This window comes from Lupinus angustifolius, chromosome LG19 (assembly GCF_001865875.1).
Source record: "Lupinus angustifolius cultivar Tanjil chromosome LG19, LupAngTanjil_v1.0, whole genome shotgun sequence".
Taxonomy (NCBI): Eukaryota; Viridiplantae; Streptophyta; class Magnoliopsida; order Fabales; family Fabaceae; genus Lupinus; species Lupinus angustifolius.
The window spans coordinates 17753290-17781047 of NC_032027.1; the positions used below are offsets into that span (position 1 = coordinate 17753290).

Consider the following 27758-nt stretch of genomic DNA (forward strand, 5'->3'; position numbering starts at 1 on the left):
GAATTTAGTTTTGTAGAACTAGTTTCCTTCTTTTCTTTTCCTTAAACAATAACTTAAGAGATAAGACACTTATTAATGAACTTCATTTAGTTAAACAATTTTTTCTTTTTAAAAAGATCACCCACTATTATTTATCTCTTAAACTATGTGCATCTATTAAAATTGAAGTATCAAGATAAGATGATAGGACAAATTGAAGAATAAGATTAGTTTGAGTAAAAATAAGAGAACGAAATAAGGATTACAAACAAACAAATGTTGGTTCAACTGGTACATGCTTGGTTTCCTTAAGCAAAGTCTTGAGTTCGAGTTTTGTGGATGGAAAAAATACTCGCCGGAAGAGTTAGCCCCACATACCTATGGATATTCCCAGCTCGGATAGGATTGCCTCCGGTGCGAAGATTAGTCCATCCGGTAGAACTATGTGTCATCTCTATCACTTGGGTTACGTGTAATCACCTATTAATCATTATCTTATTATTCTCATCATCTTATGTTCACTGTACATAGTAGAACTTTTCATCCTTAAATTGTGGAGTGAGGCCTCATCTTCTTCTTTCATCTTTCATCCTATATACCCTTCATAACTTTCTTTCCTCTTTACAATAAAAACTATATCTTTCCAAGAATTTGCATATATTGGTGTTGATCCAAGAAGAAGAACAAGTGATTAATCATTTTTTTGGGGAGAGAAATGGATCATGCAATTGATACAAACAGGACAGATTTGATGACCATAACTAGGTTTGTTCTTAATGAACAATCAAAATATCCAGAATCACGTGGAGATTTCACTATCCTAATCAGCAACATTGTTCTTGGTTGCAAATTTGTTTGCTCTGCTGTTAACAAGGTAAATGCTCTTCCTTATGTTTTTAATCCCATTAAATAAACAATTTTGATTTTGGTCCTTCTAGTTTTTCTTAGTTTTTAATCATTATTTTATTTGATCCTTATAGTTTTGGTCCATATCTATGATGTGTACTCGTTGTGATATACTTTACATGAAATGAATTCCTCAAAATTCTCTCCAGTACTGGAATGTGAGAGAAAAACATAGAATTACATGTTATAATTTGGGCTCGGTATTAGAATCTTTAGTAAATTTGAAGATGTGGGGTGTTAATATGTTAATAGCATTATTACTGGGGATTAAAACCAAAATTGATTTGAAGATGGCAGAAACATATTTAATAACCCTACTTTTAGTGATATGAAAGTATTTGAGTGGATATTCCTATACCAAAATTTATTCTAATGTACCCAAAAAATACCAAGATTTATTCCAAAGGGAATCATGCTATCACATTTTCATAAAAACATTGCATTCTTTTTGACAGGCAGGACTGGCAAAACTTATAGGACTTGCTGGAGAGACCAATGTTCAAGTAAGTTTTTTGTTTTTTATGTTGTTTTTGGATTAATATTCATAACACTTTTAAGGAAGAGTTTGTGTTTGATGGTCTAAAACATAATGATTACTAACGAGCGTTGATTCAAGTGGTATATGTTTGATTCTTCTTAAGTAAGGGCTCGAGTTCGAGTCTTGAAAATGTGGGGTGTTAATATGTCTTCGGTGCGAGGATATGTGTGGAAAAAAAAAAACAGAATGATTCTATTCTATGTTTGATCTACTTTACCAATAAACCTTAATAGGACATGAGATTTGGGGTACATCTTGGTTCTACTAAGTGGCAAAGAGAATATACTATCTCATTTCATTCTATACCAAACTTAAGTGGTGTTAATTTGATAGACATGTTAGAACAACATATAACAAAATGACTCTATTCTATGTTTGATCACTTTACAAATAGCACAGAATAAATAGTACATGAGATTAATGGTACATTTTTATTTTGCTAAAAGGTATAGAGATTAAAACTTGTACCATTCTGTTCTTTTCATGCTCCAAACACTACCAAACTTCTATAGTGTAGAACTTAATTTAAATAATATTTTTTTGCTCAAAAAATTTGACAAAGTCATGTTGTGAGAGATGATGACCCAAATCCAAATCAATATGCTTTATTTATTTATTTATTTATTTATTACTATATTCAATTTCAGGGTGAGGAGCAAAAGAAATTAGATGTGCTTTCTAATGAAGTATTTGTGAAGGCCTTAGTCAGCAGTGGCCGCACAGTGAGTTATTTATTCTCTTTTATCTTAATTGTATATTTGAATGAATGGAAAATTACGATATTTTTTTGGTAAAGAAAAATTGTATTAAATTAAGCATAAGGGGTACTCATCCAATACAAAGAGGGCTTAACTAATAACCTTTGTGGAATTTAGAGTTATAAAAAGTTTCGGATTCATACACCAACTTGAGTTTCATTCAGATAATATATCTCGGAAAAATGTTCTTCACATGTAACACTTCAACAATTCTCTTTTCATGAGTCTTGTAAAATTTAACTTGTTGCTTTGTCTAGTGCCTTCTTGTATCTGAAGAGCTTGAAGAGGCTATATTTGTGCCACCATCACAGCATGGAAAGTGAGTATGAAATAGTAAGTGATACTATTATGCTACATGATCATATCTAAGTTGCAAGTTCCTTCTGATTTTGCAGATACATTGTTGTGTTTGATCCTTTGGATGGATCCTCAAACATCGATTGTGGCGTCTCTATAGGAACTGTATGAAATACTTAACATAATTTCTAATTTCTGTGCAGTGTTTTAGATTACGGATGCGATCGCGGCTGTGGTTACTGCAATTGCGGTCATTGCGATGTGCATTGCACTGTAAATTATTTTATGAGTAAAAACATATTTTTGAGACCCGGTGCAGTTGTGTTGCGGCCTGCTGCGGTTGCATTGCTATGAAACAATATCACATTGCAGTTACAACGGTTACCGCAACTGCAATATTGTGGCCGCATCACCTGATGTGGTTCGCATTTGATACACTGTTTCTGTGTTAAGAAACTTAAGAACAGAAATTGTTATAATAATAGCTACTATTTTCTTTGTTGCACATAGATCTTTGGTATTTACATGGTAAAGGATAAAGATAATGCTTCTCTTGATGATGTGTTGCAACCTGGGAACAAAATGTTAGCTGCTGGTTACTGCATGTATGGAAGCTCATGCACGGTAAAACAAAACCCTATCTGTTCAACATGGTTTGCATATATTAATAGTCGGCACTCAACTGAGAACAACGCACTATTACGAGAAATGTTTACATTTATTGTTATCATCGTTCTTATATCAGAAATGTTCTGAATTGGGTCACTATATATATATATATATTCATGAATACTTGATGCTGATTGAATAAATGGAATTGTAGTTTGTGATTAGCACAGGAAATGGAGTGAATGGTTTTACACTTGATCCTTCCCTTGGAGAGTTCATATTGACTCACCCAGACATCAAGGTACATCAATACCAATGAGACAGTGAAAATGTTATACTAAGTTATTAAAATTGTACATAACTAGATAAATTTAAATTCATTAACTTATAATCTATGGTAAAAATGTATCCTAGATCATGTAATAATTTCTCGTTTATGAGTTCTTTGCATCAATAGATACATTGATAATAGTCATATGCTACTTTTGTAGGTACCAAGGAAAGGAAAGATTTATTCAGTGAATGAGGGAAATGCCAAAAACTGGGATGAACCAACAACTAAGTAAATTTTGTATTTGAAATCTAATTCTCAAACATGAAAAAATGATTCAGTTTATAAGTGACAGAAATTCATTCACACTCTTTCTTTTCCAGATATGTAGAAAATTGCAAGTTTCCTCAAGATGGTTCACCACCAAAGTCTCTTAGGTACATTGGAAGGTATATATATATATATATGATTATAAACTTGGTCTAGTTCTTGGTTTTTCTTCATATATCTTATTTTTTGGCTAATAAAGATGACTAATAATGCAGCATGGTTGCTGATATCCATAGAACATTGCTATATGGTGGTATGTTCATGTACCCAGCTGATATCAAAAGCCCTAATGGAAAGTTAAGGTATGATGTGATTTGTGTTTAATTCTAAGTTCTAATTAACCATATGAAATTAGCATCTATGATTTGATGCAGTAAAAACTTGTCTCATACTTAGAAAATTTGAGCCATTGCATGGAGATTAAACTACTCAAATTTCAATGTCACTAAATCGAATTCAATAGACCACTCAAAATCTAGACGATTGATCTTTATCCAATGATTCATATTTTCTAGGGCTGACCATATATCTAATAACTTACATTGACAACCATATTTTTGGACTGCACCATATATCCCTACGAATGTCAACTCTCTTACATGTCACATCGGGTAAAACCCGAACCCCGACCCAAACCCAGACACATCAGAATTTTCCTGTTAAATTTGGGTTGGATTCGGACGTTACATGTCACATTTGAGTTAGTTACAATATGGTAGGGTTAAAACCAAATGTTTTGAATATACAAGTCTAAAACAAAAAAAAATTGTAGGAACTAAAACCAAAGTTTCATAAATTTTCATGGATCAAAAACATATTTAATCGTATTAGAGTTCCCTTACAAAGTAGGGGATGATAACTTAATATTCCTACCTCTCTTTTGGGTTATATCCTAAAGAGAAATACATGGCTTAGTTATATGGAATTTTCATTGTGAAAAATTAGGCTTCTCTATGAAGTTTTTCCAATGTCATATTTGATGGAGCAAGCAGGAGGCCAAGCTTTTACAGGAAAAGAACGGGTATGACCCTTTTAACTTAATCTATTTATATCAAAATATGAATCGAATATGATATTTCCGATGTTTTAAATTGTGGTCGCGATGTAATTTCGTGATTATTAGTTATGAGATTGTAAAAATGCAGGCACTTGACTTGGTTCCAAGCCATATACATGAACGATCGCCTGTATTCCTCGGCAGCTACGAAGAAATCGAGCACATTAAAGATCTTTATGCTTCATGCCAAGCAAATTAATGGTGCATAAATATTAATTATTGTCTTTGAATTTAAGGTTGTATTTCATGTGTAAGAGAGATATCAACTATTGGAATTTAATTGTGTAGAGAATAATTTGTTTAGTTTTTTTTGTACTAATAAAGGTATCTCTAGAATATGATAATAAACGCAAAGTTGCATAAAATGAAGAGAAGCTTTCGATAATATAAATTTTATGAGTATGAGAGATAAAGTAAGTTAAAAAATTGAGTAATAAAGCAATTAACTTAAGAACCAGCTGATAAAAAAAAAATAACTTGACAACCAAAATAATAGTTTGCGGTTTTTCTTATAAATATTTTTATTTGGGTTGGTTAATTAAACATTTTGCAAAACTTGAATCGGTAGAGTTGATAAACCACCTAGATAAACAACTACACAACTCGAAATATGATTAGTAAAACTATTGGTAGTACTAAATTTTTTATCTATATAGAAATGTGCTCCACGACTAATAAGATTATTAAAGCTGTTCAAAAACACAAACACACAAGTATTAAATGGTTAATTCATCATGTAAACGTTGTGCAAATTTACTTAAGTACTTTATAACGGGTGAAATGAAATCTAACACAAACTTAATTTATATCCATCATGTATATTTTTTTATTGGTAAACATTAGTATTTGTTATGGGCGATGATCATCGAACTCTCAACTCATTTACTTCATCTCTTCTTTTTTAATCATTAGACTATCTTATAACTTTTTTCTTCAATCTATTCCTTAACCTTCTGACCTTATACAATGAATCTTATGACACTATTCATCAAATACATTGGCTTGGTTTGAGTTTACCATACCCGCACCATAAGGATATTGCCTACTATAAAGAAAGATTGTAATATTTATGTTATATGTGTAAAGATTTATATATAATTAGTTTATTATTTATAATTTATTTATATTATTTTTTAAAGGGTCAATCTTAATTAAACATAAATAGTAAATACTATAGTAACAATGTATAAAATTCATAAATTGTCATTATATATATTTTTTTCATAAAAAAAAACATCCACAGATACTCTAAATTGAAGTCAACGAACGCTCACTGAATATAAAAAGATTTTGTTGCCCTAAGGCATAAGGATTAAGATTGAGACTAAGAAAATTATATTATATTGAGGAAGTAAGTGGGTAGGTGTTTTATTCACTTTAAGTTCATATTAACCTTTAAAAATATCTATTTTCAGATTCCTATATAAACCTCGTACCAGAATAACAAAACTTCATATAAAAATATTATTTTTTGGGTACAAAAGATTATGGCTGACATCATTCTACTCTATTGCCCGGAAAGTCTAATACTAAAATGTAAACCCAAATTATTTTTACCATATATCATCATCTCCTCTAATACAAAACCTCGAGAGAATCCAGATTCACAAGATTAGAACTGATAAAGTAATAATCAGCCTTTCCTATTTGAGTTATGTGTCCCTAGAATATACTACCGTCATGTTTTTTCATAAGCATGAACAAGTTAGTATCATCTCTATTAATGGAGAGAAAAATTATCACTTTTCTAATTATACATAGGGATAAAAATGTCATCTCATTTTATTTTAAGGATAAAAGTATAGAATCATATTATCTTTTTATTATTATTTTGAATGTACTTGACTATCCATTAATAGAGAGAGGTGATAATTCATTCGGCATGAATATACTTATATCACCACCCCATTTATTACTCCATTTGGAAGCATGCTAGAAACTGCGACTGAACATAGTTGCTTACAAAAGTTATGCGTCTGCTATGATTTTTTGAGAGACAAATTAAGAGAATTCTAAGACACCACTAACAAAAGCTATGCATTTCTTCAACTTGAGTCTCCATCTTTATGATATAGTGTGCCTTTAACCCTTTATAGATTATTCATTTCTATGTATTTAGCATCCAAAATGGCCTTTGCTTCTTCTTATATTCTATGGTAGATTAAATAAGCCCTAAACGACAAAGCTATATCAACTTGTTACAAAGATTGAAAGACACACAGACCAAACTAATAAAAAAGTTATAAATAAAAGACATCATGTTTTTATCGGAAAAAGCAAAGGTTTATTAAAAAGACTAAGATACTGTAACTCTTATGCAAAGTCTACATCGAATATGAATCTAATTGATACAATAGTGTTTCAAACATTGCAGAGGCCAACTACATCAATCAATCTCAAAAAGAGAAAAAAAATGAACCCTTCTACTCTAGAACACAACCATTGTCGAGAACAATTCTTGATCATATCCACAATACACAAAAAAAAAAAAAAAACAGATTCATGTGTAAATACAATTCAATCATCAGGTTAGAAACCACTATAATTAGAATCAATAAAAACTATGTATATGGAGCTACTATAAGAACGATTTAAGTTATTTATATGTTTGGTTTGTATATCTAAGGACCATATTATTTGGACAGATTACATACTACCCATTCCTATGGGTATTCCGATTAAATGAAAAAGTGACACTGAATTAAAAAAAGTTCTAAACACACAAAATAATATTTGTATATTATATAAAAATTGATTAGTTAGATACATGATCGATGACATAATCATTTTAGAATATATGATTTCTATTTATGTTATTGGACAAAAATCACATATTCATATTTATGAACCGGTCCAATAAAAAATAACACTGAACTAAAAATAAAAATTATAAACACACAACATAACATTTTTTATATTAACGGGTCATTTTGAAAATAGAGTAAAAACATTGCTCCAAAACCTTCATCTTTTTGTTACTCTATTTGTTATTTTGTTTAGTTTTCAAATTCTACAATGATTCTATTACACTTTTTATTACCAATGTTATTGTATTATAGTGAATTTTCATACATTAGTAATACTTGTGAAATCCGATGTTAGAGACACACTTGGCAAAAAGAAAATTAAAATGAATAAACATGGCATGTGATAATATGAGAGGTGCATGGTGACATAAATTTCATCACTGAGATTCATGCATGCAGAATGAGTTAGTGATGATGCCCAAACAAACTTAGAAAAAGATTACATGTTCTTATTGATGTCTCGTCTCGTTTACTATCCTAGACGAATCAGAGTGTTACCTTTTGCATTTAAAAAATTCTTTTTGTTTATATAGCAATATATAATTGACATGAAATAGATAATGTGATACCGTTAAGAACATGTAATCCATGTGTCCAAACTTGACCCAACAAACCCATTTCGCACGTGTCAAGCTGAAATTACAAGCGTGTGCCATTTACATACTATGAAACTAAAATGTGTGACGTGTTAAACAAACAAGCATTGCCTCTTCCACCATATAAAATATACATTCCCCATAAATACCCCTTCACCATCTCTTCTTTCTTCTCATCCAACACCACTTTATTTCTCTTGCATCTATTTCTTTTACACTATTATATATCAAGTGAGAGATTTCACACCCTTTTTCTTTCTTTCTTTCCATAGTTTGTGACACTACTATACTTTGTCATATACTAATAGATTAAACACATAACTTAGATATCATCAAAGTGGGTTTTGTTTTTTATTAATAATACATCAAATATTCCTTGATACACATGCTAGGATCAATGGAGATTAAAAATATTTGGAATGTAGTGCATGGGTTGAAGGCAGTGTTGTTAATGGTAATGGTGCAAATAGCATTTGGTGGGGTCAATGTGCTCTATAAGCTAGCCGTAAATGATGGCATGGATTTGAGGGTTGTTGTTGCATATCGCTTAGTATTCGCTACTTCTTTCATAGCTCCACTTGCTCTCATTCTTGAAAGGTTTCATCTTTAATTTATTTATATTCAATAGTATTTTTTTTTTTATCGGCAATTGTTAGTATGTTAATTGTTAGTAAGTTAGTATTTTATTGTGGGTGAGACTCCATCTCAACGTCCTACACCCCACCATCTAACTACCTTATAACTCCCATTTTTGGGGATGATCGGACTCGAACCCACAACCTCCTGCACTTCATTCCTTACGACAATCCTCTTCACGATCAAATGAGACCTGACTCCCTTATTCAATAGTATCATTATACATTTTTATTTGCAACCATGTTTACTTTTGTGTGCATTGTATGTAATATATAAATCATATGTATATATAACATTATGATAGTTCTTCTTTTTCTTCTCTATTGCATGTAATTAGATCATCTAGATTCTAATAAAATTATTTTAGCTATCACATTTTAAGAAATTGATTTACGTCAAATATGATATTTTACATGATCCTAGCTCAGAAATGCATATGATACGCCATATAACAATTTCCTCTTGAATATTTCTTAGTTTTTTAGTGAGATTAATACATGGCAGAAGGTGAAGAATGACCTTTTTATTATATAAAAATAAATATAATTAAAAGTTTGTAATGAATCTAGGATGATTGTTTTGCTTTTTTGTCCCTAAGCGTTTGAAAATGTTAATGGAATTGTCAGTTTTCATTATATATGATTACATGAAAAGGTTCATGTCTTTTCATAACTATTTGAGAAAAGTAGAGAAGCAATAGCAACAAAAATTGCTAAAAACAACAAAAAGAAGTTAAATATCAACTTGAATAAAATATTTGATAAAGTAGCTATTTGATTAAAAATATAATTAGATTGTGAAATAATAATAACTCACAAAATTAATATTGCAAGGGAAATCGTCTTACTTTAAGAACATTTTCTCCAAATTAACTAATATGTTTTTGTTGTTGTTGTTGATTATTATTTATTAGGAAGAAGAGAGCAAAGATGACATGGATGATACTATTTCAATCGTTTTTGTGCGGCTTATTTGGGTATGTAATTATTGATACGTTCTTTCTCTATCGTTTTTTTGATTAAGCAACAACATAAATTTTTCAATAATTATTAAACTTTCCAAATTACTCATTCATTATTATAGAGAAAGTAATTTGTTTGTTGGAATATGAAGTGAGTAGTAAATCTAGAATGCATAATATGAATATATTTTACCTAAGTTATTTAATAGTATCTAGAATCTAGATACAACTTATATTTATGGTCAAAGAAACTTTCTAAAATACTTCTTTTATTGTTTTTTGCTTTTCTGTTTGTTCCAAAACTATTGTCATTTTACAATTTCAAGGTTTGGTCAAGTTTGTTCCCAATTCTATCATTACTTAATAATCTAAAATTAATCAATTATAACTTTTATTCTCTCTTAAATATATGAATCGAGTGTTTTAATCAAAATTTAATATTTTTAATAATTTCTTATATTTCCGCAATAAACTTAATGAACAAAAACATATAAAACAGAGGAAATTACGACTTATAAATGATGATAGATGAAGTAATTTTTCACACTTACTATTAAGATTTAAGAGTATCAAATATTTTTACTTTATACGTAAACTATCATTTATTTTTAAATATTTCTTACAATCTATTTCACACATTTATGTTTTACCACAGAAATGATCTATTTTTATTATTCAAAAAAAGCACTGCAAATAATGAATATTAAAAAACATTTAAAATTTCAGAATGGTATAGAAATAGCCCAATGTACATGCTCTTCTTTCGGTTTAGACTTTTGATCAAACTTTGAAGCGAAAATGTCAAGTTTATAAAAATAGTTTAGTTAGTGAGGACAATGTTCTGTCCACATAGATTCCTAACCATGCGTGACTCTTTAATTATGTACCATGTATTTGTCATTTATATAGCTATATTTATGTGATCTTTCTATGCCTCATTCTAGTTTGGTAGCTAATTCTAGAGTTCCAAAATCAAACAAGATTTATGAACAATGGGAATATTATATATGTCTAGGACACTTTAGGATATGTGGAGTGGTTTACTAGCTATTATCTTATCAACCTATCGATTTAACCTTGATGGAAAAAAATCAATTCATTATAAAACTACTAATAAAATCACTTTTCTTTGTATCATAGGGTTGGTGGTGAAGTTATTTACACTTTCAAGTACTTATTTAAATTTCTGTGACCAATTATATTTTTGTAAAATAAAAAAAAAACTAAAATTTTGATGGGAGAAGTAGAAATAAACAATTTAGAGTTCTAATAATGATACTATCCCATGTTTATTAATAATTACCTATAAGATAATTAAATCTTAAGGAATGTATTAAGACAAATATTAAACAATGTCTAATCAATCACTCATATGTTCCCAGAATTTTCATTTTCGTAAAGATAATTTTCATTTTTTAAAAGTTGACAATAACATAAGCTTCCATTCATCCTGAAAGGACACACATGTCATGTTTTTTTTAAAAGATGAAAAAAAACAAGTAACTTACATAAAAATATATGAATACAAAATAAGAGTTAAGATTATGAGAAATTGACCTCAAATATTCGATCTAAAAAGGCATTATTATGTACTCCTAAGTTTAAGTTCAAATTTACCTAAACTAAACAATGATTCTATAAAACTAAAAAACAATTATTGAGTTAAAAATTAATATTATATATGTTCAAATAAAAAATTATTGTTTCTCATCAATATTTCAATTATATTACATTTTTAAAAATGGTAAAATAATCCTAAATTAATTTATAAATAAAACTAACAGCCCGTGCATTCCCTAGGTACAAAACTACTAGCAACTATTGAGATGTTCCTATAATGTACCGATTACACATTAAATTGCACATTAGGCTACTCCAATTATTCTAATTTTAACATATGATTTTACTTATTTTATTTTTTATTTATACGAATTAAACCTCTTCTTTTATCTATAGTAATTGCGAATTATTTTCTTCATAATTTATTTTAATTAACGAGTAGATAGAGATGTATTCTTTCTAATTAATTGATTTTAGTTACGAAGAATTAGGATTTAATTTAATTTAATTTGCAGGGGAGCATTGGCTCAAAACTTCTACTTGGAGGCATTGGCTCTAACTTCTGCAACATTTGCATCAGCCATGGCCAATCTCATACCAGCCCTCACTTTTATCATGGCTGTTTCCTTTGGGTAACTAAACCTCACCTTTAACAATTATTATTTTTTATTTTTTATTTTTTTTATTTTTAAAAAATTATTTAAATTTATAAATATTAGAAGAAATTATCATATCTTCATTTAATTTATTTTATGTTTTGAATTATGTCTTGTAACTTTCTTTTGTTTTGATCCTATTCACATTTTTTCTCTCTTCTTTTTACAACCCTCTCAAGTCTCAAATAAATCCACAGTTTTCATGTTATTTGTGTTCAGAATGAAAATATCTAGAAAGTTAATCTACTGTTTTTATAAAATTGTACCATTGTTATAAATAAATTTTATATTATCAACAAACTTAAAGAACCAATTTAAATGCATAAAATAGTTTAAATATCTAGCTTACTTGAAAATATGAAAGAATGGTTATATATAATTAACTTCAATAATATACTACATATTAGAATTACTATATATGAGGTTTTGAAATTTTGAAAATTGATAGTTTATACAATTTGAAAGCATGTGAAAGCAATAGTGGATAATAATATATACATATTTTTTTTTGGCATGTATTCAGTTTGGAAAGATTAAATTTGAGAACAAGAGGAGGAAAGGGTAAAATAGTGGGTACATTAACTGGAATAGGTGGAGCAATGGTACTAACTTTTGTTAAAGGTGTGGAAATCAATATGAGGCATGTAAACCTTTTGCATCACTCAAATGGTGTTCATGAAGAACACTCTAGCTCTGGTGGTAAATCTGCAATAGGTGCTCTATGTGCCCTTGCTAGTGGAATTTCTTATGCCCTATGGCTCATTATTCAGGTCAGCTTTGTTTTACAAGTGTAATTATTAGAAGGTGTACATTTAGAAGACAACTTAGACAAAGTTTAATTTGTGAGAACAATTTTGAAAAATAATTTCTATTCATCCTTTAAGTTCTCATTTTAATAAGCTTATTAGAGAAATTTAAAAAGAAAAAAATCTTGAAAACTTATTTTACAAACATTGATAAGTGCTTAACTACACTAGTTAAATATATAATTAAAATGAGTTTTTCTATGTGTATTCATTAGTACATATTTAATAGCCCAAAAGGCAATATTTCGTCATTAAAGTAATGGGTTATAAGTTATACTTGGAAATGATTCAAGTAAAAATAATTGTTATTGTAAGAACAATTAATATAGATAATTGAATCTTATTTGGGCGGTTAAAATTAAAAGATACATGTCATTTTTTTATTTTTCTCACATATTTTATATGAAAATTATTCTTATATAAATGAGAAAAAATATATGCACCGACCATATGTAAGTTTGATATAGTGTTAGTATATTACGAAATATTAATTTTTAATCATTATTATTTATTTATAAAAGTAATACAAATGAAAGTGGATGATGTATATAAATTTGTACTACATAGATATTACACTATATATATAATGAGAAAAAAATATATGGATTGACTGTGTACGAGTTTGATACACTATTAATACATAATCAACTATTCATTTTTAATTATTATTGATTTTTTTTAAAAAGTAAGTAATACAAATGAATGATTGATAAGGTATATAAATATTTTACACTGATTACATAAATTGTATATATAATTAGTCTATAAATGTTGTGTTTGGGTTTAAATTAAATATGAATTATTGTGGCAACAGGCAAAAATGAGTGAAAAATATCCAAGTCATTATTCAAGCACTGCATTGATGTCTCTATGGGGATCACTGATTTCCATTGTGTTTGCTCTTTCCCTTGAAAGGGATTGGACTCAATGGAGGTTGGGTTGGAATATTCGTCTTCTAACTGTTGCATATTCGGTATGTTATTTTCTAAACAATATTATTATCCCATTAGACTCAAATTTCAATTTGATTTTTCAAATATACAAATGTCATCAACTTATATGTTTCAAGGAATCTTGGAAACATGGAGGTTGGAATAAAATATTCCTATATTTCAAGTTAAAAAAATGTTTCTAACAAATAAAAATCAACATAAAAATTAGGTTTATGTGCCCTTTTTTAATAATTTAGTCGATCACATCATACCTTTAGAGGTTTAATTTGACCTTTTTACTCCTAAAGATTATTCTATAAGTGGTTATTTTGCCTATGTTTTTAGGGTATAGTGGTTTCTGGAGTCATGGTGACTGTGATTTCTTGGTGCATACGCATGAGAGGACCATTATTTGCTTCTGTTTTTAGCCCTCTAATGCTTGTTATTGTGGCTTTGGCTGGTTGCACCTTGTTGAATGAGAAGCTACATCTTGGAAGGTATATATCTGTTTTATTTATTAATTTATTAATGTTTTCTATTTAGTAATTAATAATTATCCTGATAAAATAATTTTCACATAATACATTAGAGCATAATAGTTCAATACAAAATGAAATTAGTAAGTTACTTAAGCCCTACAACTTAAAGGTAGCTCTGCCTTGGACCTTATGTTACTACTAGGTAGGCCCATACAGGAGATAGATGTTCTTCTTCAGGGCAATTATCCTCATAATCTTCAATCCTTTCAGTAAAAATTGCTTAAATTGAAAGTTTGTTAGTTTTTTTTAGTAATCTTATATCCTTTTATTAAATTATGAGAGCAGATTTGTTGTTTTACGTTTTGTGTCACTCCATGTACCATGAACTTATTATTGGTTAGAAAAATATTTAAAATTAAATGTTAACTTAAATATATTTTTTCTGACTAATCACATGCTCATAGACATGGAGTGACACAAAATGTGAGACAACAGATATATACCCCTAAATTACGATACTAATCTTACATATGTCATAAAGTTATACTTTATTTATTAATGATTTGTTTACAAGTGACACATGTTATAAGATAATACTTTATTTATTAGTAATTAGGTTTTACAAGTGACATATATCACTTTTTGGTAGACAACAAAATTAGTATAAAGATTTAGCAGGATAATATTTTATTTTTCTTTGTTTTTTTATTTTTCTTTGTTTTTTTATTTTTCTTGAAAAAAATCACTTTTATTTGGAAATCCTAACGGTCATTCTTTGGAAAGTGTTTTTCACTGAATGTTTCATCACCTCTAGAGCTAAATTGAAACCTCTCTTTGTAATATATAGTGAGTTGGTGTTTTTTTATCCATTTTGTGCTTGTGTTGAGTAGTGCATTGCTTAAAGAGACTTGTTAAAGTATATTTTAGATAATCTTGGACATTTTAGTTCTATGTTAGTTGAAATAATTTATCTTTTGGAATATTTATTACTTTAAATTTTCATATTACTAAGTTAAAAGTGTTTGAAAACTTATTTTATCCAAACATGTTTTAAACTTATTTTATCCAAACATGTTTTAAACCATTTTTATGTTGTAATTTCATAAAATAAAAATTGTTTTTGCCACATTGCACCCTATCAGTTTACAAGGTACAAATCCAGTTTTTGTCCCTAAACTTTTATAATTATGCGATGTTAGTTCCATAATTTTTGTGTGATTTTCATCCTCCAGTTTACATAAATATAAAAATATAGTCATTTGGTCTCTCCATAAAAAAAATTGTCATGGTGTTTCCTAAGTGAGAGAGGTTGGCCAACATGTCATCACATGTATTATTCTTATGGAACATCTATAACTATAACTAAGGGTGGAAACAGATCATACCGTCTATCAGGGTCTATTATCTGGCCTATAGTAGGTTAGGTCAGACCAAACTTTTTGCGTGAATAAGTCAGACTCAGACTTTTTAAAAAGTCTATTTATTTTAACAGGACAGACTTTAGACTATCCAAAAAGTCTATTAAACCTAACATGCTAGCTTATTTAGTTATATATATATATATATATATATGATTTTAATATAAAAATGTATAGAAAAATATAATTTAATTGTTATGGTTAGAAAAGTCTAATTAAAAGTAGGAATATTAGCATATTTACATATATACATGATGACATGTTTTAACATTATATAGTACTAGTGTGTACAGACACTTCGTGCCTGCTGGTGAATATTGTGTGATACGACATATTCAACTTTTATATATTTCATTTTTGAATTAGAATGTATTTGTTGTGTTCAGTGTACTCTATATTATATTTTTTGTGTGTTTATGATAATGTTTTTTAAGGTGATATATGTGGTTAATTAATGTATTGGTGGAGGTTGCTTAGGATTATATAGTTTTTTTGTAAAAATTAAATAATATTAAGGGCAAAATAGGAAATGAAAATTACACCATTAGGGAAGTTATTTCAAGTTTTGGCTTTATATATAGTATAAATAACATGTCTTTAAACAAGTTAATAGGCCAGACCTAGACTCCTATATGTTATATAGGTTGAATTTGTTTAAGATAAAATCTGACCTAATCTATTTTTGCCCTTAACTATAACTCACAGTTTTGGTCCCTGATCTTTTGTGTGATTTTATATGCACTTTTCATCATCTAATTAAAATAATTGTGCAAGAATGATTATTCTTTCAATATATCCAAACAAATTTGAAAAGGTTATGCAATGACAACTTTATCTAATTTTGACCATTGCATGCTGCTAATAAATCAATGCATGCTCATCCCATTTAAGATGGGTCCCTCTTTATGGGATTCCATACTTTAGGATTTTATGTCCATAATAATGTCATGCTTGTTTTTGGCACGCCAGAGAAACAAATCTTGATCAAACCCATATTTGCCCAATAGATACAATCCAGAGAAAAAGATGAATGACAAAAGAAATGAGAGAATAAAATTGTGTTAATACTGAAATTTATCTAATAATAATCTAGTCTAATTTACATGTGAGACTAACTTAATTTCATAATATATTTTTCACAAAACAAAACAAAAAGATTCTATTCAAACATATTTAATTTTCATTGATTGGTTATTTTTTATTTTATTAATTAAAGATATTTTATGAAGGTCTAATTTTATTAAATATAATAATATGACGACGAATTTTGAGCAATTGAAAAAAATTAAGGACCATAAATGTACTTTATATTTAGAGAGCGTGGTTAATCGTTATTGCATAGTCATATAAGTTTCATGATGAAAACCACACAAAAAAATGTGTGGCGAATTTTGCATAAAAGAAAAGGATAAGTGACCAGAACAGCACATTATAATTTTTGTGCTACTTAGGACTCATTCATGCAATGTCGCGTTTGAAAAAAATTGTCACCTACAAAATGTTGTTCGTTTTTTGGTTGAAAATTTAATGGAATGGTTATTTTTACACATTTCTATAAGTTGAAGGTATAAAATCGCACATAAAAATATTTGAGGGACTAAAGTTACACAATTGAGAAAGCTAAGAAGCCAAAATTGCATTTTAGCCTACTTTAAAATCCCTTTGCAAAGTATTATTGTTTTAAGAACTTATAAGTTATAACCAATCACATAAATAGTTTGTAATTTGATATGAATTATTTTTCCAAAAACATTTATTAAGAATCGTTTTGTTTAGAACTCAAAACAAATTATCTCGAGTCTACCAACAAAGAGTTTGATCCAGTAGTTGCAAGGACTCACTAGATCCAGGATGACCAAAATATTAAAAACTTGATTCTTAAGAGCAATACTTATTGAGAGGGAGTTACACATTCAAAAAAAGTTTAGTTCCTTACCTATGGTATGATGGATTGCTTCGGAACTAATAATTTGTATTTGTGAATTTTCAGCATCATTGGAGCAGTGTTGATAGTGTGTGGCTTATACTTGGTTCTATGGGGTAAAAGTCAAGAGATAAAGAAGATGAATCAATTAGTGCCATCACAAAGCCCTCACCAATCTGACACAGTCGACATCATCGTATTAGAAGATAAAAGCAATCACAATAACAACAATACACACCATGATAATGATGCAAATGTAGTTAGGAATAATCAAAATTTATCCCAAAATGTGACACAAAATAATGAAGAGCATGTCACACAAAACTAACTTCTACGTACAAACATGTTTTATAATAAGGATTAGATTGAGTAGTATACTTAATTGGACTTTCAATTATCTTATTCTTTCATTTCTATTTAAGTACTTCATAGTTTTTTATTTTCCTAACGTTTTCTCACAATCTACCAAAAAACAATGCTAATTTTTACTTAACTTATTGTCTAGTTGACCTTTAGAAACGAGTGATATTTTATTCACCCGTGTTTTTAATTTTGGAGCTCAATTTTGTTTATGAAAATCTTATCTCCATAAGACAAAATATAATCCAATAGATAACTTTCTCAATGCAAAATAATTTACTTAAGGTGTATGCTTGAATGCATGAAAATACAATCGGACGGGTATTTGTTTAAAAGTATAAAAATACATTTAGAGTTGTAGCAAAACTTATAATTTTAAAAGTAAATTACTTTAATGATATACAAAATTTTAGTATCAACGTTATTTGAGAAATTTTATCAAATAATATAATATCTATGCAATATTAATGTAAAGATTTATATGTAATCATTGTTTGTTTGTATTACTTTTTTTGAAGAGACGATGATGATTGAACATGAATGATGCAATGATACTATATAAAACTCATATCAACCCATACATCTTTTTTTCTTTATCTTTTATTGTTATTGAGAACCTCTACATCTTAACACAAATATTTGGTGAATGTGGTGTGAAGGAAGGTAATATGATGCAATTCTATGAACTTGAGCACTCATTTTCAATTAAATTTGTTAACTTGGTTTCTCTTATTCCACAACTCCCAAGCCCTTTTCTCTCATTTTATATTGTCATGCATTCATTTCATGATTGGAGAAAATAGCCAACTTGCTCGAGGAATGAGTGTATTGTGCCAACCCAAAGTTACTTTCACTACTCTCGCATGCATGAAGCCTGATGAAGGACTATGTTCACGAGTGATTTTACAACAATACGTTTATTTTGAAATTAGATTTACTAGTTTAAGATCATGACAAATTTAGGGTCCTCCATATCTTTTAGGGTTACCTATTGTATTTAAACTGAACCATTTTTTTGTCCTAAAAAACTTCATTAATAAAGATAATAAAGAGTATAGGGGTCCTCATGTCCATTACAAAGGTGATATGCTTACATAATGGAAGAGGAAATACAAATTATTTGACTCATAGGGATCAGAAAAAGAAACATTCCTACCAATAATAATTGTAAACCAATGTTAGGTCTTTACCTTAATCATTTCCTTTGAAGAACACACCAAACTGAGAATAGAAGTCACCAATGATTCAATACAATAGGATTAGCTTCCAAAACCATTGAAGAATTAGTGTCCAAAGTATACTAGAGATAAAGCAAGATATAAATAAATGTAAGACAAACTCTTTCTCTATAAGACAAGCTGCACAATTACCACTCAATCACATAACCCGAGTCATAAGATTCTCTTTTGTTAATAATCTATCTCATAGCAATGCAAAATCCACCACCTTCTTGGGAGTCTTAACCTTCCAAAGATATTTGAAAACATAGAGAACTCCATCCTAGTTATTATTGAACAAAGTTGAGAAAAGTCACCTAAAAGGGGCAAGTTGAGAATTCCTACTTCCTTCTTGGGGAATTCTTAGTAATGCATGATGCTCTTAGATCGAATGTAAAAGGGGCAAGTTTGTGGAGGATGGTATGGTTCACTGTCGTTTGGTCCATTTGGATTATGAGGAATTATTTGATCTTTTCCAACAAGGCTATGAGTTATGTGCATATTTTGGATTTAATCCAAACTAGATCTTGGTCGTGGTTTCTCTCTAAAGTTGCTCCAACTTCTCTTGCGTTTGCTAATTGGTGTAACGATCCAAAAACTTGTATTATATTAACTTCTAAAAAGATCAATATTTGATCTTTGTCTTGTATTGGGTTAGCACCCCTTGTGCTGCTTTTAATACAATTTGCTTAACCAAAAAAAAAAAAGAGTGTATACATAAAGATGAGTAAGTTGACTTTAAATTGTTTGATCCAAACAAAGCTTCCACCTAAAATTGTGTTTTATCTCCACACCCTAACTTTTTAGAAATACAACTAGAAAATCTCATTTAAGTCTTTAAATCAACAACAATAGCATATATCTTTCCACCAATGAAATTTATTTGTGAATTTTTTACCTTGGGAGGTAGACAAATTTTTAGTGTCAAAACTTTGTCCCATTATGCCCTAGCACTATTTTTCAGACCTTGCTTAAAAGTGGGAAGAAAGACAAGAGGAAATAGAGATGATGTTATTCAACATATAATTTATCATAGTAATCATTCATATAGATAAGTTTGTACCTTTCCAAGAAAATAAGCACTTTTTTATAGTGTTAATAACTAGCTACCAACATCTTTGAGCTCTTGGATTTTCACCTACTAGTAGTCCTAAGTATTTAAATGGGGAAGAGCCTTGAATACAATTAATATTTATACATGCAACACCTATATGAAGAGGAGAAATGTTAATCCCAAACTTTTACCATTAAAGAAATTCATTTTTAGTGGATACACAAGTTCAAAAGTCCTCAAAATTGCTTTCAATACATGAATGTTTCCCGAGAATCGTCACCAATAGTAATGATATCAATAGCAAATTGTAGTGAAGAAACATATAAATCCACATGACTACTTTTAAAAGAAGAAACATTCTATTTGAAAACAACCATCATTAACCCATTAAGATTTTCTTCAACTAGCAAGAACAAGAATAGTGCTAGAGGGTCTCCTTGCTTCAATCCCCGCTTTATTCGAATCTCATATATTGAACTCCCATTAACCGAAAGTGATAAAGAACCAACATATATTAGTAGAATCCAAATTTTACCAACATATATTCAAGGATGGATCCACAGAATCGTAAACCTTTTCAAATTAATTTTCATAACAAAGCAAAATTTATTGAATTTACTTGGGAATGATATGAAAAACTCAAACCATTGCTCCAAACTATTTTTTCTTCTTCAAAATTATATTTTTGTTTTTATTATTCTGTTAATTTTATAATCTTTTTCATCCCATTCATTTCCACCATAAGTGGCTAATGCTAAAATCTACATGAGTTATATCTTTATTTATATATATATATATATATATTTATATATGTAACTAGCCAAGTTTGTTTTTGTGGCTGTGGTGCATGAGGAGTTGATCTAAATTCACTGGACTCCCTTTGCAGCTAGTGGATGCTGACTGAAGGAAGAAAGCTACCATTCAACTACCTTGCACTCATTATTATTAATTTTAAAGTCGAAAAAATAGGCCAAATTGCATTGTTTGCTTGAAAAATTTCTGCTTTAATTGTTTTAGTTGGTTAACTTGTAAAATAGACCAATAAATGAATTACACTCAAAACCCTCACAATTACATGCTCCACTGCTTTCACATTCTTTTCTCCTCTTTTCTTTTTCCCTTAAAAAAACTTATATAAGCCTACTCTTACCAGAATAATAAACTTAAGCATTAGTGTGAAATTAAAAAAAAAAATTGTCCCTAGAATTGTTTTAATGTCTTTTCTAGTAACACTTACAACCATGCACTTAGATGGTTATATAACAATCAACATAATGCAATAATAGGATAAACGTTAGCTATAAAAGCGGAAAAATATTAATCAATTTCAAAAGTTATATTTTTTGTTACTTTTAGAACTATATAAGTTAATGGGATTCTAAGATCCGCACTAACCTTATAGTTTCTATAGCTTTACATGTCGATCTTTCCTGTCATGTGCCATTGTTGTTATTGACCAATTATTTATATAACACTAAAAAAATGGAACATGCTTCTTCTTAGATTCCCAGGTAGATTAAGTCGAGGTTGACAACATTCTGAGACAATTGTGCACTAAATCTGATGTTGGAACTTGGAAGCAACCATATTGCCTTTTCTAGAGCACTCATGCCATGTTCCTCAACTTGAAAATGTACATATTTTTTTCCTAATTAATATATATATATATATATTGCCATACATGCAAGGATAGTCACTAACATTTCCCTGCCACACAAACCCACTCGGGGATTAAATTATATAATTTTACGTGGGACGCACTTAACGTATGGGAATATTATTATATTGTATATCAAGCAGTAACTTTTTCTTTTTTCTAAAAGAATCTTGTATGCAATAATTCAATGTCAAAATTTTCTATTTTATACGTTTTTCTAAAATACGTAAAAAATTAGGCACTTTATTGATGCAGGTCTATTTTAGCTCTTGGTGTCAATAAACCATTTTCCTTTTAGCTGCCAAAAAGTTAGATGATGAAAACGAAAAAGGAGTAAATATTCTCACTTTTTTTTATACACGTGTTATATAATTATTAAGTAAAACATTTTTTCTTTAAAAACATAAACAGGTTGATAATTAAGGATGTGGGGTGGAGAGAAAAGAGTGTGAGGGATGAGAAATTGAAAATAGATATGGAGATAACCGGAAGCAAAGACTTAGTATCCTTTTAAAATCAGAAATAATGCATTAAAAAGTATGAAAAAAGATACGTATTCAATATAAATACTCAAATACAAATAAGAATAAATCTCTATTTCTTGGGTAAATAACTAATATTTTTCAGGTTGTATGACTACTTCTCCCAACGAGTGTCGCTCTAAGAATTGAACTTTTGACATTTTGGTCATTCTATGGATCTAACAAAACCTTACATCACTAGACTAACATCTTATTAGTTAACTCTCTCTCTCGCTTTAAATACACCACCATTAGTTCTTTCACTTCTCAACCAACTACAAACCTTTTGGAAATATATGTCTTTCTTTCTTTCGGAGTCTAAGTGAACTTAACCTAATTAGAAGCAATTTGTGAAGGCACTATTGGTGGTTGTTAAGGAAGATATATACTTTAACTCCTTAAGAGAAGGATGATCATGATGAAGAGTATGAGAAACTTGGTGCATGGGTTGAAGCCAGCCCTACTAATGGTGTTGGTGCAAATAGCAAATGCTTGGGTCAATGTCATGTACAAGCTTGCGGTCAATGATGGCATGAGCTTGAGGGTTGTTGTTGCTTACCGCTATATTTTTGCAACTGCTTTCATAGCTCCACTTGCTTTCATTCTTGAAAGGTTCATTTTCATCTTCATTCTTAACTTGATTTAACATGCACATAGTTTCTTCTTCTTTTCCTCTTTTTACATATTCTCAATAAGTATATGCTACAAATTTTATTCAAGATGCATAGTTTCTTGTTTTTTCCTTCTTGAAATGTTGGTTATTTTCATCTTGTTTCTCAACTTGTCTACACAAAAAATGTATACACAATTTTATTATTGTTTTCATCTTTACATGTTCTCAATATGTATATCTATATATGCTACAATTTTTTATTCTACATGCATGGTTTGTTGTTTTTCCTTCTTCATCTTTTACACAATAATATTAATAACTTTTATTTAGTGATTTTAACATATTATGTAATTGCAGATTTTTTATATGAAATGCATGTATAATATCAAACGCAAGCCATAGTAACTTTCTCCTCAAATAGTGCTTTCTTCTGTGACAAAAATACATGGCAAACAAACCGAAAGAATGTTTTTTTTATTGGTTTCTTTCCCAAAGAGTCAATGAAGAGAATGATTGTTTTTTTCTACATTTGTATTTCGTGAAGCATCTAGGTGTTAGTGGATAATACTATTTGAGATTTGAGATAACTGAAGAAGCAATAACAATAGTAATAGTAATAATGATAGTTTTTAGTGTGTGTTTTATGACACACGTTAATGAATCTATTAAAAACAAGATTTGATTAGAAAATGATATATTTATCATTCTTAAAAAGTGATATATATAGTTTTCTCATGACAACATGCTTTTATTCAAATCCTTAGCATTAAAATCAAATAATAAAATGGTCTTTGTTGATGATAATTTGCAGGAAGAAGAGGCCAAAGATGAGTTGGACAATACTTTTTCAGGCATTTCTGTGTGGCTTATTTGGGTATGTAAAATAATATTATTAATTATTATGTATATGCTTCTCCATTAGTTGTTAAAAAAAAAGCTCCTCCATTATCATTTTATGCTTTTTTTTAGGTTCACTTTTTTGGTTTGCAGCGTGATTCATTGTCATTATCGTAACCCTTAGTAACTCTCTCTGGACCGCCAATAATTTATTTTTCTTCTTTACATAAAGTTTTAGATGAATGAAGGTTATCCCTCCTACCATAGATTACTTTTATTTTGTGGTTTTGCTCACTAAGTAGTTATTACTTAAGAAAGTTAAAATGCAAAAAAATGATTAATAGCAATTGGTTTAAGCAAAAAGGATTTTGGTCTCCCTATGAAGAATTTGAATATTGTGAATGCAAATTTCAAGTATTGGGATTTTTTTTATCAATTGGTAAGCAAAATCTCTAAGAGAATGGACCATAATTATACATAAAGTTAGTCCAATATTAGTTATACGTAGAAAAAAGAAGGCTTTAAGTTAGCCTAGTCATGAGCAACTATCAAATTATGTAGGTAATGGTTTGAGTTAGTGGGTGGTTATGATCTAATAGGTATTTTTTATTTGGTCATTTTTTCCATGTCATTTAATCACATTGTACTACCTCATATTACTCATATATGTACATATGGTAATGATTGTCACTTTAGTAGTTAATAAAGATGTTGTAACATAAAGATCAAACAAACTTTTTTAATATTTAAGGATTAATACATATAAATAATAAAGATAGGGTGTTTCAGGGACCAATTAGTCATCTAAGCCAATAATATATTTCAGTTACTTTGTTTTCATTGAAAAGTTTTTTTTTATCTAAGCTTCTTTGAGAAGTCAGCTTAACAAAATTATTAAGTATTGTAGCTGCATAATTTATTTTGATAAAATTTATTTCGAATTATACCATCAAGAAACTAAGCATTATTCTTTTTTAATATACAAAAAAGAAACTAAGCATTATGTATTGAATTATTCTTTTCTCTTTTATGATTGAATTATTTTTCTTCTTAACTTTCTCTAATCTAGACTTGGATTTAATATGCAGTGGAGCATTGCCTCAAAACTTACACATGGAAGCACTCGCCTTAACATCTGTAACGTTCACAACCGCCGTATCGAACCTCATTCCAGCCATCACTTTTATTTTGTCCCTCTTATTCCGGTAAGAAATGTTAAATACTAGTACATATCACAAAATGTTAAATACTACAATTAATCCACTTAGTAAAGGAAAAAAAGTTATATATATAAAACCCTTAATTTAAGTTTTAGAAGAGTTATAACATGCCTGCTATGTTAAACCTCTAGGATCATTGCTTTAGTTTGTTTTCTTCTTTCCAATCTACAAAAAAAAAAACCCCTCTAGGATCAAGTTTTCCAAACAAACAAAAAAGTCTATCATACTTTGGATGATAATCAAATCTTCATCTTGTATTGAGTTAGCATTATGTGTACTTCTTTAATACAATTGGCTTATAAAAAAAAGCATAAGTGTACACCGAAAAATAAAAATAAAGAATTTGAGTTAGCATTATTTATCATAATGAGAATGCATTATATAATTGCATGCCTTTTTTGTTTCCTTAAAATATGTTCAGTTTGGAAACATTAAATTTGAGAGCAGCAGGAGGGAGGGCGAAGATGATTGGAACAATAATTGGAATAGGTGGTGCAATGGTACTAACTTTCATTAAAGGTGTCGAAATTAAAATGTTGTCCTTTCACATAAACCTCTTCAATCATAAAAACAACCATGTTGTACACCCACAAGCTAGTTCCCATGCCATGTTCATCTTAGGTGCTTTCTCCTCTTTTGCCAGCAACATCTCTTATGCTCTTTGGCTCATCATTCAGGTCAGTTTTTTTAAAGCTATGAGTCATTAATTTGATATAACATCTATATCTCATTGGTTGGTTAAGAAGCAAAAAATTATACGAGATCAGTGAATTCAAGTTTCACTCGTAACAAATTTGAAAAAAAAAAAAAGTTATAAGATGGTTTGATGGTTAAGATGAAAAATCGTAATGAATGATATTGAAGGTTCGAGTCTCACTCATAATAAATACTAACATTATAACATTTGCCCAAAAACGAAGTTAATACATATATTTTAGATGAATGAAAGAGGAACACAAGAAGTGAGACATCAAATGCTAGAGTAGATTTAGCTTTGACTCCTTCCCTGAAATATATAAATAGATGAATAAGTGTCATTATGCATAAGTAAATGAGTTAAAGAATATATAAATAGATCGACCCATTTTTCGGTTAAGATATATAATGTTAAATTCAATTATATATTTCTTTCATTACTAAGCCCATGGAAAAATCATTTAGCCTATAAATAAAGATCTCCTAACTGATAACTAATTATTATTATACTATTAGCTAAAGTCACACATGACATTTTCTGTATTTGCACTAAACCACCTATAAAATGTTATTTGAGTTAAATTAATAGTTGACTTTACACATGTTTGAGTTAAATTGATAGTGGACTTTGCACTTGTTGTGACTTAGAGAATATATTTAGCTTTCATTAACTTTGAATTGATTATATAATACAGGCAAAGATGAGTCAAAGATATCCATGTCCTTATTCAAGTACAGCATTGATGTCTCTAATGGGAGCACTCTTATCCATTACTTTTACTTTTATCCTTGAGAGGGATTTGAGTCAGTGGAGATTGGGGTGGAATGTTAGGCTAATAACCGTAGCTTATGCGGTATGAAAATCTAATGTTTTAAATCTATCTATTAATTTAAATAATTAGATTTTATTAGAATGAATGGCTAAAATATGAAGTGAGTTTTCGACTAAATATTACTGATTTAAATTGATTGGTGTAGGGAATAGTTGTTTCTGGAATAATGGTGGCTGCGATTTCATGGTGTGTACGCACGAGAGGCCCATTGTTTGTCTCTGTTTTTAGCCCTCTAATGCTTGTTGTTGTGGCATTTGCTGGATCCACGATTTTAGATGAAAAACTATATCTTGGAAGGTATAAATGCACATTTTTATATTATTATTAGTATTATTTACTTGAGTGTTATTTTTGGTTGTTTGCAATATTGTTTTCTAGTAAAAATATAATATATACACCAATTGTTGCATACATTAGATGTTTTATTGATGAACTTGTTTTACATTTTATATTTTTATTAGAAAACAACATGATAAATAAAAACAAATAGAAAACACCACTATTTTCATCTTACAATTTTATTATAGTCCATCTATTATTATAATCAAGTGGGTTAGGTTTTTCCATTCATGTTGATGTTTACATGTTTTGCTTTAACTAATTGTACTTGTGTTAATTTCAGCATCATTGGATCAGTGTTAATTGTTTGTGGCTTATACATAGTTCTATGGGGTAAAAGCAAAGAGATGAGGAAGAATATTCAATCTGTTTCACCAAATGGCCATCATGATTTCAAAACAGTGGAAATAATTGTGAAGTCTCAAGTTTTAGATAATGCAAATCATGAGAATTACAATACCCTCAATAATATTGGTGGAAAAGAAGTGATATCTCGGAATACATGCTTAAATACTTAATCATTCCATTTAAATTAATTTCTCTAGATCATAGGTATTACATAGTATTATTGTACAAGCCGTCTAAAATATGAATATATGTCTAGCAAATATATGAGCAAAGATATTTATTGTAATAATTAAACATACAACTACGTCTATCTTTATTCAGTAAGGATGAATTAATTGTTTTAGACTATTGAAATGGAATTTCTTCTCAATGTTCTAGAAGGAGTTAAGCATTTTGTTAAACACATAACAAGCATTATTCGTACCGCAAGAGTAATTCATAAAAATAATATCAATTTCATTTATAAAGTGTATTCAAAATACATCAATGAATAACTAAAACAATTTTAGTTAAGAAGCAATCTAATTAAGTATTTTCATACAT

The 27758-nt window shown here is 29.0% G+C and overlaps 3 protein-coding genes across 3 annotated transcripts; all 3 read left to right on the top strand.

The window, feature by feature from the left end:
- LOC109334324 (fructose-1,6-bisphosphatase, cytosolic-like) lies at positions 478 to 5105 on the top strand. Its single transcript, XM_019570032.1, has 12 exons — positions 478 to 853; positions 1341 to 1388; positions 2071 to 2145; positions 2439 to 2500; positions 2577 to 2643; positions 2989 to 3102; positions 3302 to 3388; positions 3579 to 3649; positions 3742 to 3807; positions 3904 to 3990; positions 4634 to 4709; positions 4834 to 5105. Exons 1-12 carry the CDS (start codon positions 695 to 697, stop codon positions 4942 to 4944), a joined length of 1023 nt encoding a protein of 340 aa, XP_019425577.1. The 5' UTR covers positions 478 to 694; the 3' UTR covers positions 4945 to 5105.
- Positions 8401 to 17898, top strand: LOC109333620 (WAT1-related protein At1g25270-like). The gene is made up of 7 exons (XM_019569143.1): positions 8401 to 8745; positions 9698 to 9760; positions 11821 to 11937; positions 12485 to 12731; positions 13582 to 13740; positions 14045 to 14196; positions 17587 to 17898. The coding sequence occupies exons 1-7, from the start codon at positions 8534 to 8536 to the stop codon at positions 17846 to 17848; spliced, it is 1212 nt and encodes a 403-aa protein (XP_019424688.1). The 5' UTR covers positions 8401 to 8533; the 3' UTR covers positions 17849 to 17898.
- On the top strand, positions 22611 to 27474 carry LOC109333621 (WAT1-related protein At1g68170-like). The gene is made up of 7 exons (XM_019569144.1): positions 22611 to 22941; positions 23754 to 23816; positions 24868 to 24984; positions 25421 to 25676; positions 26391 to 26549; positions 26674 to 26825; positions 27151 to 27474. Exons 1-7 carry the CDS (start codon positions 22739 to 22741, stop codon positions 27383 to 27385), a joined length of 1185 nt encoding a protein of 394 aa, XP_019424689.1. The 5' UTR covers positions 22611 to 22738; the 3' UTR covers positions 27386 to 27474.